General features: G+C 40.1%; 1 protein-coding gene across 1 annotated transcript in view; it reads right to left on the reverse strand.

Annotated features, from left to right (window-relative positions):
• The window catches only part of LOC107724268 (protein CBFA2T1-like), a 65155-nt gene extending 54735 nt beyond the window's left edge, over window positions 1–10420 (reverse strand). The window contains exon 1 of the mRNA XM_016533109.1: window positions 9980–10420. Coding sequence (XP_016388595.1) covers window positions 9980–10007 — 28 coding nt within the window. The 5' untranslated portion in view covers window positions 10008–10420. The remainder of the gene's footprint in view (window positions 1–9979) is intronic.
• Window positions 10421–13819: the final 3399 nt, after the last annotated feature.

Genomic DNA, 13819 nt, shown 5'->3' on the forward strand with positions numbered 1-13819 from the left:
AAAAAAACGAATTGAAGTAGAAATATTATTATGTAACTGTAACTTTATTATTGTAAAAACTTCATTAATTTTAACCTTCAATATTATAGTAATGTAGTACCAACTGACTCTCATGTATATTTTACAGCATTAGTTGAGAGATTTTTTTTTTCTTTGAGAAAATTTGGCATGTACTGTACCTGATTTTTAACCAAAATAATTGAGATTGAATCGAATCGAATCGGTAATCGAATCGTAAGCTTGTGAATGAGAATCGAATCGAATCGTGAAATGTGTGTCAAAACCCAGCCCTATAATATATATAATATGCTATAATAATGGACCTTTTTCACATTTCCGGGTTTCTCAGCAGCGGAAGTCATCATAGCTGGGTTAATATATTATTTTTTGCATTCCCATTTGCTCAAATAGCAAAAGAAAAACTCCATGATAGTGTTTTCATGACTTTCAATAAAAGAAAAAAAATGTATAGACTGATAACGGCAGTTAGAAGAGAGAACGATTTCAAATTTACCGTCCCTCCCATAGACGCTGCTTTAGAAACACCCTCGCATTAGCATAAACTAGTTTACTCAACTATTCATTCAGACAGCTCCCTGACTATTCAATTAAAACATATACAGGTATATTATAAAGGGTAAAAGAATATAAATATACAAAATAAGGTTTGCACATCGTAACAAAAAATAACGCAGGGGTAGCTTTAGGTAGCTATAAAAGGGTGAGCATTCAGACCGTGACCTGGCCAACGCAAATTTTAGATGCGATTAGGTCTCCGGAGGACGGAAATGTTTGGAATCAAGTGTCTCAGGGTGAATGAAACCATGACAAGCTCCTAATCCCTCTATTGAGAACACACGCTACACCGCGCGCAACTGCAACACAATCTAACCATCAAGGTGGCTTCAGCTGCACATGACTCTGCGCCACATCCAAAGCACAAACCCCCTTCATTTGACTGTAGCAGCATCTCCCATATGGTGCCAGGAGGAGGCGGGGCTGGAGGGAGACGGTGAGACAGACAGAAAGAAAGAACAGTTAAAATTTGCAAACATAAAATTGCAGCTGCACCATTATATTTGATCCCAGTGCAGCTGTGAATTATTATGTGGACAATGTAATACTGCCAAAGAGGAAATAGCAGATTAAGATCATATCTTTGCATCGCTGCCAAAGTGTGCGCACGTTCATGAGCCCAGAGCCTCAGAGCAGGGGATGGGTTCGTTACAGACACATCTCCTTTCATGCTCCAAACGAGACGGCTGGAAGACGTCTTTCTCGCTTTCTGTGTTGGTAAGGTACGCGGGGAGGTGCAGACAGGGCTGTGCTTAGAGGGATGAGCCATTCACGTTTCACTCATGCAGCTCCGAACGTCCTGTGAGCCAGTGATTTGTCCAGTCACCGGGGGAACATTAAAACCAGACCAAAAGAATTCTTTACAGTTATGGAAAAAGTGAAGAGAAGAAGAAAACAGGCACATGCACACAACTTTCCCCTAAAAAGTTATTACATTTTGTGAATGGTATGGAGTAATGGCAAGCATATGTGGCGCTGCACTCGGAGCAGTAGTCAAGGCTAGGCTAATCGTGCTAGCAGGACTGGGAACCCTTGACACATAACGGATACTTGTTACTGAAGTATAGCTTACAAAACCAGATGTTGATAAAGACACATTAAGACAGATGGGAGAACTATTACTGGCACACACAACTGTCCTGAAACAACTTAAAACATTTCTGACCTTATAAGGCAAGATGGATTTATACGCACTGCCATTTTATTGCTCCATGAGACCCCTTCCCATTCGGAGAGGGGTCTCAATTTTGCCATAGCTGTGCCGCTCGCCGCAACATGCAGCTATTTAAAACACTGGCGCTGAAGTGTATTTTGAAAGGAATAAATCAGTGAGAGACCACAGTGAGTGAAATACCACATAATGCCATTACAATCCATATGTAGCCCTATATATGCTTGGATACATTGTTCAGGAACTTTTCTGCCAAACTGAAAAACGCCAAAGATCACCACTTCACTGGGACTCATGCAAATACAAGTCTTAAAGTCAACATAAAATGACATATGTGGCATAAAAAACTTGGGGTGGGACTCAAACAATGCCTAAATTACTCTTTGCCTACTGGTTAACATTATCCAATAGTCAGCACTGCCTTGGTAATGTCAGCAAGAAATGAGTCACATTAATACCACTGCCATTTTATTGCTCTATGAGACCCCTTCCCATTCGGAGAGGGGTCTCAATTTTGCCATAGCTGCGCCGCTCGCCGCAACGTGCAGCTATTTAAAGCACTGGCGCTGAAGTGTATTTTGAAAGGAATAAATCAGTGAGAGACCACAGTGAGTGAAATACCACATAATGCCATTACAATCCATATGTAGCCCTATATATGCTTGGATACATTGTTCAGGAACTTTTCTGCCAAACTGAAAATCGCCAAAGATCACCACTTCTTTGGGACTCGTGCAATTACCAAAAACTGCAAACACAAATTTGTGTGGGACTCAAACAATGCCTAAATTGCTCCTACTGGTTAAAGTTATCCAATAGCCAACACGGCCGTGGCGATGTCAGCAGAAAATGTGCACGGATGAGTCACATTAAAACCAGGAATATCCAGAAATCAAATAAAAATCTTTCAACTGTAAAACCAAATGCACCATATTAATAGTCAGTTTCACAGTCCACCCAAATACAATGCGTGATATATCAGATTCAGTACCATATCAGCTAACGGCTGATATTAGACTTTTTTTTTTTTATTATTATTTATCCACGTCAGTCAGTAACACTCAAAGTTAATCTTTAAAACAGTAATAATTTAATAAGACTTAAATGTAATTTAAATGTATTTAAATGTAATCTTAAGCAAGTCTTAAAAAGAATATTAATTTGCTGTACTAAACATTACAATGTTATAATGCAGCGTTTAAAATGATTGATTTTAGTTTTTAGTGCATTTTTTAAACATTTATTTAGACATAATAATACTGAATTCTAATATCAGCCATAACATGAAAATAATTGTCTAGAATTTTTCATATTGGAGCATCCTTAATACAAACGTCTCAAAATTGATTTTGCAGGCAGAATCTCAGGTCCTTAGAGGCTGTACCACTCACATAAAAGTTAATTATACCCAAATACTCTGCACAAATTAAAGTGGTACGGATCACTGCCCTCCTCTCCCGACCCCTTCAACTCAGACCCTATTGATCCATAAAGATCCACTCCACAATACTGCACACACGTCACGTAATAACCATGAGCGCTACATCACTTTGCTGGACTTGATCTGCTTTGTTGATCTTCTTCAGTATCTTCTTTCGGAGGGGTCTGAAACATGACTGGCATGTCTGTGGCAGCCGAGGCCAGTGCCCATCTGTGGGGTCATTCTGTGGTCATGTGCGTGCGGTGGAGCCGTGCTGCTAATGGCGGAAGTCCTGAGTGACCAGGAATGGCTCCTGGCAGGATGAATTCCTTCTCAGCTGTTTAAAAAAAACATGCTCACATCCATACGGACATAAACAGGATCTGAGACAAGGTTCATTCCCATTTCACGGTTTCTACGAGGTCTGCATAAGAGAGTCTTATCAGAGGAACCTCGTTTGTCAGGAAAAGTCCAGCAGTACTAGCTGCCGTAATTCAGAGCATTATGTTTAAATAAGCGATTGAGTAATCAACGCATTATCGTCTTGGTCTATGGTGTTTCATATATTGTTATATTTTGACTTTTGTGTTAAAACAGCTCCTTTAGTCTTTCCAATAGCGATGATGGTAACATGGGGAGATAATGTTAAGTAATTCAGCACAATTCTCCATTCGTTCTGCAGCTACAAACACTTTTAATGCGCCAGGGGTGCCCCCTCCATTCATAGCTAACAAAAGCTTAGATGCAATGGACGTTTAACAAAATGACTCTTTTATGCGAAGCCACATTGAAAACGAAGAGGTTCATCCACCCGGGCGCATGTTCCTCTTTACCTGCTCCCCCACGCTCTATCTTCCTCTACTTCTACACTTCAGCCCCGTCTTATGAATCACCTCTTCTAGAAATAATTGACACGGAGCGTTTATCTCAAAGGCACCTGCTGATCATTCAACTACAACACAATCTTCTAGTGTGCTACACCACAGAGCTATTGTCCCACCACAGTGTCTGTGACACTAACTGCCAACAACAGGAATCCCAAACTATAGCCTCAATACAATTTGGACTAATCCAGAGACAAGAAAACACACACACACAAATTCTTTTCGAAAAAGTCTGTATACTCAGTTTATGAAGAAGCTATTGAATACCAGGTGTTATTTTCTCTAGCGGTGTAAGAATCTATAGACGTTATAATGAATGCACACCATATGGCATTGTGTGCTTTGGAAAATCACTGCGTGACACAATTGTATACTACCTTATTTTTCATTTATTCAGACCGTACGAGTGGTGAGTACAATTCTACCGATCCGTCTTGTTCTCGCCGTCTTTCTGCTGGCTTGCTCTCTGCTTTTCTCGGGAGCTCTAATAACTGACTGAGCGTGTCAATATGTGTAGTGAACACACAGGGGTCTACTGTCTCTGCCTATTGATCCATAGCTCTTGAAGGAGTCGAGCCTCTAGGCTCAAAACAAATCTTAATTACACTCCTCTTTACTGGGCCAGAGAGGCTGCACTCGAGTGGGTGCCCTTTTCATAAATACATATCAGAATCCATAAATCAAAATTAATGGGCGTGAGCGGCCCATGAATCAAACATTAGTGACTGAACAGATACGGCCGACAGATTCCCACTCTGATGCCATAAATTACAGAAAAAGGTAGTCCTTAATGCATCTGTGCTCCATGTAAACTGAGAATACAGTAATATTGCATTTTAGTATAATGCATTTTGCTTTATAACAGTCCAGAACGTGTTCTCATCTGATTTATAACATCAGTATTTCTGTTTTGAGTCCTTTGTTTATCTCAAGTGTAATGTAATGTGAGTCTATTTCTGCACTGATTCCAAGAATCATCATTAATTTTTCATGACAAAAAAGTTTTGGATGGCCAAAATCATTGATCGAAACAGTTGAATAAGCAATTCTTTGATGACATTTTGACTTTGTCAGTGTCTTTTTCGTGCACATGACGTGAATAAGCTACAATAGGTAAACATGTCAACACTTTAGACGCACTTCACCATGACCAAAAATTATGGTAGAGTAACAATATGTAAAATTTGTTGTCTGAAATATTGAGACAGCTCCTTGCCAAAGAACTTTACTACAACTGGTTTAATTTATTACCTTAAAACATAAAGAATTCAATTACCCACATGTAATTATTAAAACTTCATTTTCAGTTTTGATTTTTGGCCAAAAGAAAACTCGGTTTTCTATGCTTCAGTAAGAAAATAATTTGGTGCATTACTATTATGAATCATAGCTTTCAGTTTACATCAAGAAAAAATAATCAAAGAAAAGTAATTAAAGGTACACTGTAATCGATCAAATGAAAACTATTTTTTGGTGTGCACTTGGATTATTCATTATTATACACATTATTTATTATTCCAGGCATTATTACACGGTTATTTAATATATAAAGGATTTTTTTGTTAAAAGTCCAGCAAAATAACTCAACATGAAATGAACAAATATAAGATCTGGTCATACTGCCCACCCCTAGCTATAAGCTACTGTAAAGGTAGCAAAAGGATAAACGTCACTGAAAGGATGTTTCTGACGTCTCTTTGGCAGTTTGTCACCCTTTTTAATGAAGAAGCTTTATAGACTTCCTGCAAGAGCCGAGTCCATCCCTCAGCAATTGTTACCTCATAAAAAGAAGTAAACCCTAATGAAGCCATTACACAGTCCATATTCTCCATCAATCATGCCTTTACACTGATATGCCAAAGCGTAATGTTGGTCATGTGCCATTCTCACCTTCTCCTTGGCAAAAGCAGCCCCTGAATCCACAGACAAAACCCAATTACAGATAACAATGTGCTAATCTCTGTTCCCAGGGAGCAGAGAGTCGGTCTGGAGAGAGATAGCGATGCCGCGAGGCTGAAACGCAGGCCAGATACAACCTGTATGACAGAGCCTGTGTTTTTTTTTTTGTGTGTGTCCTTCATTCCTTCCTGCTAAAGTCACGCTCCCTTGGACCACCCCATCCCCCCCTCAACACACACACATACACACTCATCCTGACACCTTCACCACCCTGAATATTTTACCCTTTTACAGCTAATCTTTAAATGTAAATTCTGTGACGGGAAAATAGAGGAGGCGCAAGATAACAGGTTACATCTTCACTCCTGCGGCGCTATCGCCTTCTGCATCGCTGAAAAGCACCTATTCAATAAGATTACCTTCTGGCAGAGTGCACGGCGACACACCACGGCTTTGTATTCATTAAACACACATCCCAGGCTTATCTGAAATATAAAGGGGCTTGTCAGGATGGCACATTGTGTGTGTGTCTAAGGGGAAGGCAATGTGCATTAGGGCGATTACAATATCAGCCTGGTCCAGATGGAGGCAGGAAAATAAACAGAGGGGGAGAGAGAGCGAGCGAGCGAGCGAGAGACTTTGAAAAATTTGTAGCCATTATGCCCCCTATTGATCCGAAGAACGGATTCTGGGAGATGACGGCCGCCTCAATCATTCATGGCCTGCCCTCCACAGAGACTCACGTCGAGTCAAATCTACAGCCCTCGCAAATAAGGGCCCTTTCTCCCCTCTGACAAAGCCCAACAACTCACGTCGCTTATTTACAGCCAAAGATTGAGTGTGTCAGCAAGTCCAACAGTAGCCCTCAATGAATATAAAGAGCCTCATACATGATATAGCTCAATGGAAAGAGATGCGAGTGAAATAACGCTAATGCATTTTGGGAATGTTTCCCTTAAGAGCTGAAACATTAAGAGCGCATATAATGCACTTGGCTGATGTCGCGTAACTGAACTCGCTCGTTTTTCTTCCCTTTTGTTATTACAATTTTTATTCATCCAGAGAAATTATATGGTCTGCCAGCTTAGACCTTTTTGCACACATACCGGTTGCTCGCTGCAAAATTTACAGTGTGTGTTTCTGTATCCTTATGCACAAAGAGCATGTTTTTGATTTAAACATGCATGAAAGAGAAATTGTGAAGCAACGAGACATGCTGCGTATTTGCGCAAGTGTCTGGTGAGAATGTCTGCCAGTTTATGTATGGGGTTAATGACATCACTAATGAAATGAGTTACTGCAATGATAACACGCTTGGCTTTCGGCCAGAACGTCTGCTGTTCGTCATTTAAAATACACAGTAAGCACTTAACTACAAATGTTTTTACGCTGCTCTGCGTTTAAGGTAAATGAGAAGCACATTTATCAGTGGTTGGAACACGCAATGCTCGTCTTTCATGAATCCGATAAAAACAAAAAAAGATTCACACTGACTGGTTAATTAATTTCTAGTGATGCATGGTGCGTATTTATAGATCATCCTTACAGAAAATATGTATTCAATTTACATATAAGCTTAAACCAATATGAGTAAATATCTCCCGGACATACCTAAAAATAATGGATGAGTATTTCCATATCTCTCTCTCACACACAGCTGTGTGTGTTGGTGTGGGCAGTCGAGTCATCTCTTCATTATGCTGTGGCAGTGTCTGGTTTCATGCGTTTGACCCGCGTGAGGCCAGTGGGAGTGGAGGAGAGGGGAACAGGTGTGAGGCAGGCAGGCTGGTGGCTGTGCAGATGGCCTCAGCCAGAGGATGTTTCTGCCTGCTAATCCTGGCTCCAAACACACACACACACACACACACACACACACACAGTGCTTATCGCTCACCGAACCCTCACCTCTGGCCACCATACACTATGTTTGCCTTTAATCAAGGTACGCTCACTACCTGCACTGTACATTGGTCTCCAGATCGAATCTCGTGTTGACAGGAGCAGTGGGCAAAGACCTGAATGAGGTGCATGACCAATTCACAGTGGAGAGTGTCATAGTTACAGCAGTTATTGCTGGTCATTAGCCTCTATTTTCTGAATCACACAAATATAAGGGAATAACATATCTTAAAAAACCTGAACTGCATGACTATGAAAGCAAAATAAACCCCTTTTGGAAAATTAAATGTAAATCTACTTAAAGAAAACTATCTTGTTAAATACAAAAATAAAAAGCATAAATTTGACATGAGCAACACAAGCTGTGAGAACAAGCAAATTTCGTCAAGGGAACAGCAGTTCTTCAAAATCCCTTTGGGTTTTTTTCCGCCTTAAATACAAACGGACTGCCACAGAGGGCAAGGAAAATAAAATTCTACCCTTTAATTTTCAACTTTTACCCATCCAGCCTTTAAACTTTAAAGGATCAACTCTTCAGTCAAGAGAGAACTTAAGCGCCAAGAGCAGACTATTCACATCATGATGATGGATTGAGAAGATGAGCTTGACAATTGTGACAGGAGCAGCTTTTTTAAAAAGCTGGCTAAGTCACAATTGATAAGCACATCTTTTCAATCCATTGTGAAGTCACAGTCGTCAATACAGCTTCTCAATCAACTGTGATATCACAATTGGCAGACTCATTTCGTCAATTCACTGTGATGTCACAGTTGTCAACGGATCCGTTCATCAAATTTGATATCACAATTGTTAAACACACCTTTGTGAAATCACACTTCTCAGATGCATCTTAATCCACAATTGTCATGGATCTTCTCAAAATATATATCACTGTTGTCAAAAACATCTTCTAAATTGTGATGTCACAACTGTGACTGATTGTTCTGTCACAATTAAACATAGCTTTTTAATCCAGTGTCATATCCCAGTTGTCAAACGCGTCCTCTAAAACGTTATTTATCAACATTTTATAAAGCATCTTCTAAATGCATCATGCTGTCACAATTTTCTTCATGTCTCACACCAGATGTTTACCTGTGCTTGCAATCAAACATTTGATTTGATCAAATTTGCAACGCGTGAGAAGCTCGCAGACTGGCCAGCAACAATTCCAGCTTATTAGAGACCGTTAATGTGTTTATAGACGGAGGTGATATTACACTCGGCCAACAGATGACATGCTGATCGCCAGTTAGTGTTTGACTGGTTTACTTCATATATTATTATGAATGTTGTGATGAATTACTGTAGAAATAAGTTCAATGTCTGTTATATTATTCTTATAATATATTTGAAAAAAGAAAATTACGAATTCTAAACAAATCTAGAAGCTGCATTAAAATTCGTACATTAAGACCTAGCCTACGTTTTGTGTTTGGTTTGCAAAACTATAGAATATAAGATAAAGAATTTATGGAGCACGTGAGATAAGAGACAGAACACATAATCCATCTTCACAGAAACATATATAACGTTATAGTTATAAGTTACAGTATTGCAATTTACAACGAGAATTACTGTCATAAATTCTCTTACAATTTTCCTTTAGTTACAGGGGAAAACCCGATAAAATATATTTCAAAGCGATAAAGATGATATGAAATATGCCATAAAATCCAGAGTAGATTAATGAGCGTAACATGAAAGAAAGCTTGTATGAGCGATGTTTTTCATTGTTTACAAATAGAGGTAACTGTACAACGTTCATTTTTAATTAATTGTTAATATCTATAGCAGCGAATCATTACAAAAAGGTAAGTGGCCATTTAAAATCATATGGGTAACGTTAAATATGACAATTCTATGTATTATTATGTATAGGTGATATTCGCCTTACGTTGTAAATAATATTACATTAAGCAATGTGGGCAAACCGAACATATAACAGACATATAAGTTAACAGTATTCTGCGAGAGAAAAATAATATAAAGTGTTTGTCATTTACCCAAATGTAAAATAAAGCATCGTAACAAATTTATTAAACGTGGCTAAAGTGTACAGACGAGTAACTTAAGTATTCATCTGAGATGACGGGAAATAGAGATAAAGCCAGTAACGGAGCGACTTACACTGAAAAGAGGTAGAAATTCCCACCATGCGTAACGGCGTTGTCAGAGAAAAATTAATTTCCTGTCCTCGACTCCAGTTGATATATTAGTGATGTTTCTCAGTCTTAAACGTGTACTTCCAAGATGAAGAAGAAAATGTGTCCGTCAAACTCCAGTGCACCGCTCTAGAGACGCTCCAGTGTGCAGAAGGGCAGTGAGCCCGAGGCTCGGATGAAGCTCAACCTGACGAGAGGATGATGCTGTGTGTGTGTGTCGAGCTCAACTCATTTAATGCGGCGATTTCCTTCAACTGTCCGAATACATGAACACGAAACACACAAAAACGTTTGATCCTAGTGTGCGACAAGAGTCAGAAATATTTGGAGAACAGCGAAGTAGTGAGGAAAACGGTTTCTTCCGAAGAGCCTCTAACGCCTGCCCGGCTGCGTGCAGAAGCTGTGATCCTTTGCCTCTAGTCGGCGAGCTTCGGCGGGAAACCCAGGTGCAGCGTGGGCGGGGCTTTCTCTAGCGGTGGGCGGATCCTGACGCAACAGGCATCTGGACATAAATGTGCACAGGTTTATGGGATAAACTCCATATAGTGGAATAAATGAGATTGTATGAGAAACAAAGGGGATGATAACGATACGGTATGTTGTGATATTTTGCTCTCTCTCTCTCTCTCTGTCACACAGCTTGCTTTAACTTAAAGGGGTCATATGATGCGATTTCAATTTTTCCTTTCTCTTTGGAGTGTTACAAGCTCTTGGTGCATAAAGAAGATCTGTAAAGTTGCAAAGACTAAAGTCTCAAATCCAAAGAGATATTCTTATAAAAGTTAAGAGTTAACCACGCCTACCTAAAATGGCTCGTTCTAACACGCGAAACTACTTTGTTTGGTCTTCCAAAAAAGGACTATCCGGGGTCGTCACATGTGGTTGCCGCTCCTTCGTCGAATCTGCTGGCCGCGCCGTTCTCAAGCCCGCGCCTCTGCTCACTCTAGCCTGGCCTCAGCTCACGCTAGGCCGTGGCTTCCGCTCACACTAGGCCACCGTGTGTTTCGTTGTGAAAGCGAAACTACTTTGTTTGCAAACACTGACCCATAGGCCCCATTTACACCTTGTGTAAACATCTGTTTGGAGAGTGCTACATCTATGACGGAAGTCGTAACAGAATATAGAAATGAAATTGCAATTATTATTATTATTATTTTTACTCTGCGATGGAAACTTGCTTCGGAAAAACAGATTTAAATGCAAAATAATAATATATTAAATCAAAAATAAGTATTCTTTGGTTTTTACACGTATGTTACACGCAAGAGAAATGTAACACATAGGGTACGAGCAAAGTGTGCTGATGAAAATTTCGTCATCAGTACTGTAGCATAAAGCCTGATTCTAACAGTGCATATTTTGTATGCTTAGCTCGCACATGCGCCTTGAACTTATATTTTTTGCAGTAATTAGTCCTGGCTGTTGTTTCAAAGTAGAAAAAAAGAGAAGACAGATCAAAACAACAACAAACTACTGGAGTTGGCAAAAACAATAGAAAACAATAGAAGTGTGCGAATTGGTTAAGGTGCACTCAAGTTTATTTTAAATGAGGACAAAGACATTTTTTATCGCTCATAAATTTTGCAGAGAAATAGCACAGACTTTAAACAAGGCTGAAACTTTCTAGTGTGCATGTGTTGACTGCCTGTGTTTGCGTAAGCTATCAAATATAGACCATGCGTGGACTACATACTTTGAAAAACTAAAGTATACTTCAGGCTTAAAGGGGTCATATGATGCTTTTTTAAAGATCCTTATTTTGTGTATTTGGTGTAACAGAATATGTTGACATGCTTTAATGTTCAAAAAACACATTATTTTTCAAATACTGTACATTATTGTACGTCCTATATGCCCCGCCTCTCTCAAACGCTTCGTTTTCTACAAAGTCCCGCCTTCCGACAAGCGCAGTCTGCAAGCACGCGTCGGAAATGTAACGCCCCTTACCATAATCGCGAGCGTCAGCTTTCAAAGTAAATATCAAGACAGTTAATAATGTCGTTAGTTTTACCATCAGTTCAAGCCCGAAAGGGGAACAGAGTCGCGTGACAGACACAGTGATGAAGCTGGTATGTGTTTGCAGTACACAAGCCACGGTTAAGACAGCTGACTCCACTGTGATGCGACCCTGTCTCTCATCTATGCACAATCAGCTTGTAACACTCCAAAGAGAAAGGAAAACTTGAAATCGCATCATTTGACCCCTTTAAATAATAAATGTTCTTCAGGTAGTACATGTACTCCTCCCCACAACAAGCTGTAAAGAAAGTGTACAAACAAAGAAGACATGGAAACACATTAGTACCAAGTGTAAACGGCGATGTTTCTCAGCTGACCACTTGTGATCAGATCACCCAAGACCTTAATACCAGGTGTAAACAGGGCCATAGATATCCCCAACAACCCCAAGCCAAAAAAACAGATTTGTAGTCAATCAATATGAGTTTTTCAATGGCCCTTTCTTCAACTTTTACATTTCCCACCCCCCAATCTGGAATATTTGGTTACATCCTTGGGCAAACACTTCCCCGACCATCTGGACTTCATCTCGGCCCGCCAAGCCAGGAAAAGCAGAAGCGTCGTTTACAGCCCGATGATAACAGCCTCTTTCACACAGATGCCGTTCATGAAGTTAGCAGACTCCCTCTCCCAAATATCGCTTTTAACCCCAACTCGACCCATACGTTGCATGCTTCAAGTGAGATATGTATATTCTAGAGGGGTTTCTTTTACAATAAGGGTCTGCAACATGATTATGAAATCATTCTGGCAACTACCATTAACTTGGCCGGAGCTCAAAATATGTCTTGTACTCATGTTAACAATGTTTTCCTCTTGTTACAGCTGCTCAAATGAGGATTTATTCATGCAGTTCATGCAAAGACTGAGCTTAATTCTTGGTATTTATTTTCTCATTTGACAAGTTGTGTTTTCTCAGAGATCATAAAAAGTCTGGAACTCTGACAAAACTTCTCTCACTAGTTCGTGATGTGCAGGTTTGACTCTTTGTTCCTCTCAGACAAAGACTACTCGGTGAGATGCCTCTCAATTTGGGAGCCTGCGAGCCGCCGGCTGAATGAAACACGCTTGTGTCAGATCAGCACAAACAGACCCTACCCTCTATTATCACAAGGACTCAATCCGATCTCTTTTGTGCACAGCGTGCGTTAGAGAAAAGCTTCTTGTGGCAATCACAGGGCAACATCTTGACACCGGAGGCAAAAAGGATGGTGGTTTAGGAAACCTGCAGGGGCACAAGCGGGTGTCGTGTCCACTGATAACAGCACAAGAGACCAGGAAACACACAGTGCTGTTTTTGCCACTGGGGCTCCTGAAAGTTAGCCGCCCTGGGCGACGGGCTGCACACATACAGGATACCTCGCCTCTACTGAGGGAAAAACATGCTGGGCCTGACACACAAACGGCCACACAGACTTCCTGCATTTCCCCACCTACCAGTCAGCCACCTGTGGCATGCATGCAATCAAGCCACTGTCTGGGAGCTCTAAAACAACAGCAAGAGTCACTAATGTGACACTGATTTATTAATTTACCCAAATGAGGAACAAAGCGATTTATCTTAAGAAGGAAGTAACTCATATAAAGTTATGCTTGCAATACACATTTATAAAGCACATCCTTTACAGCAAGATAATTAAGAGCCAAATATTACATGTTTAGAAGTTCTGAATGATGGACCAAACAGTTGCTGGTCCCCATTAAGTTCCATAGTAAAAAAAAAAACACCATCGAAGTCAATGGCTACAACTATTCAGTTTCCCACATTCTTCAAAATATTTTCTTT

The sequence above is a fragment of the Sinocyclocheilus rhinocerous genome, unplaced genomic scaffold (assembly GCF_001515625.1).
Source record: "Sinocyclocheilus rhinocerous isolate Xijiao unplaced genomic scaffold, SAMN03320098_v1.1 scaffold574, whole genome shotgun sequence".
Taxonomy (NCBI): domain Eukaryota; kingdom Metazoa; phylum Chordata; class Actinopteri; order Cypriniformes; family Cyprinidae; genus Sinocyclocheilus; species Sinocyclocheilus rhinocerous.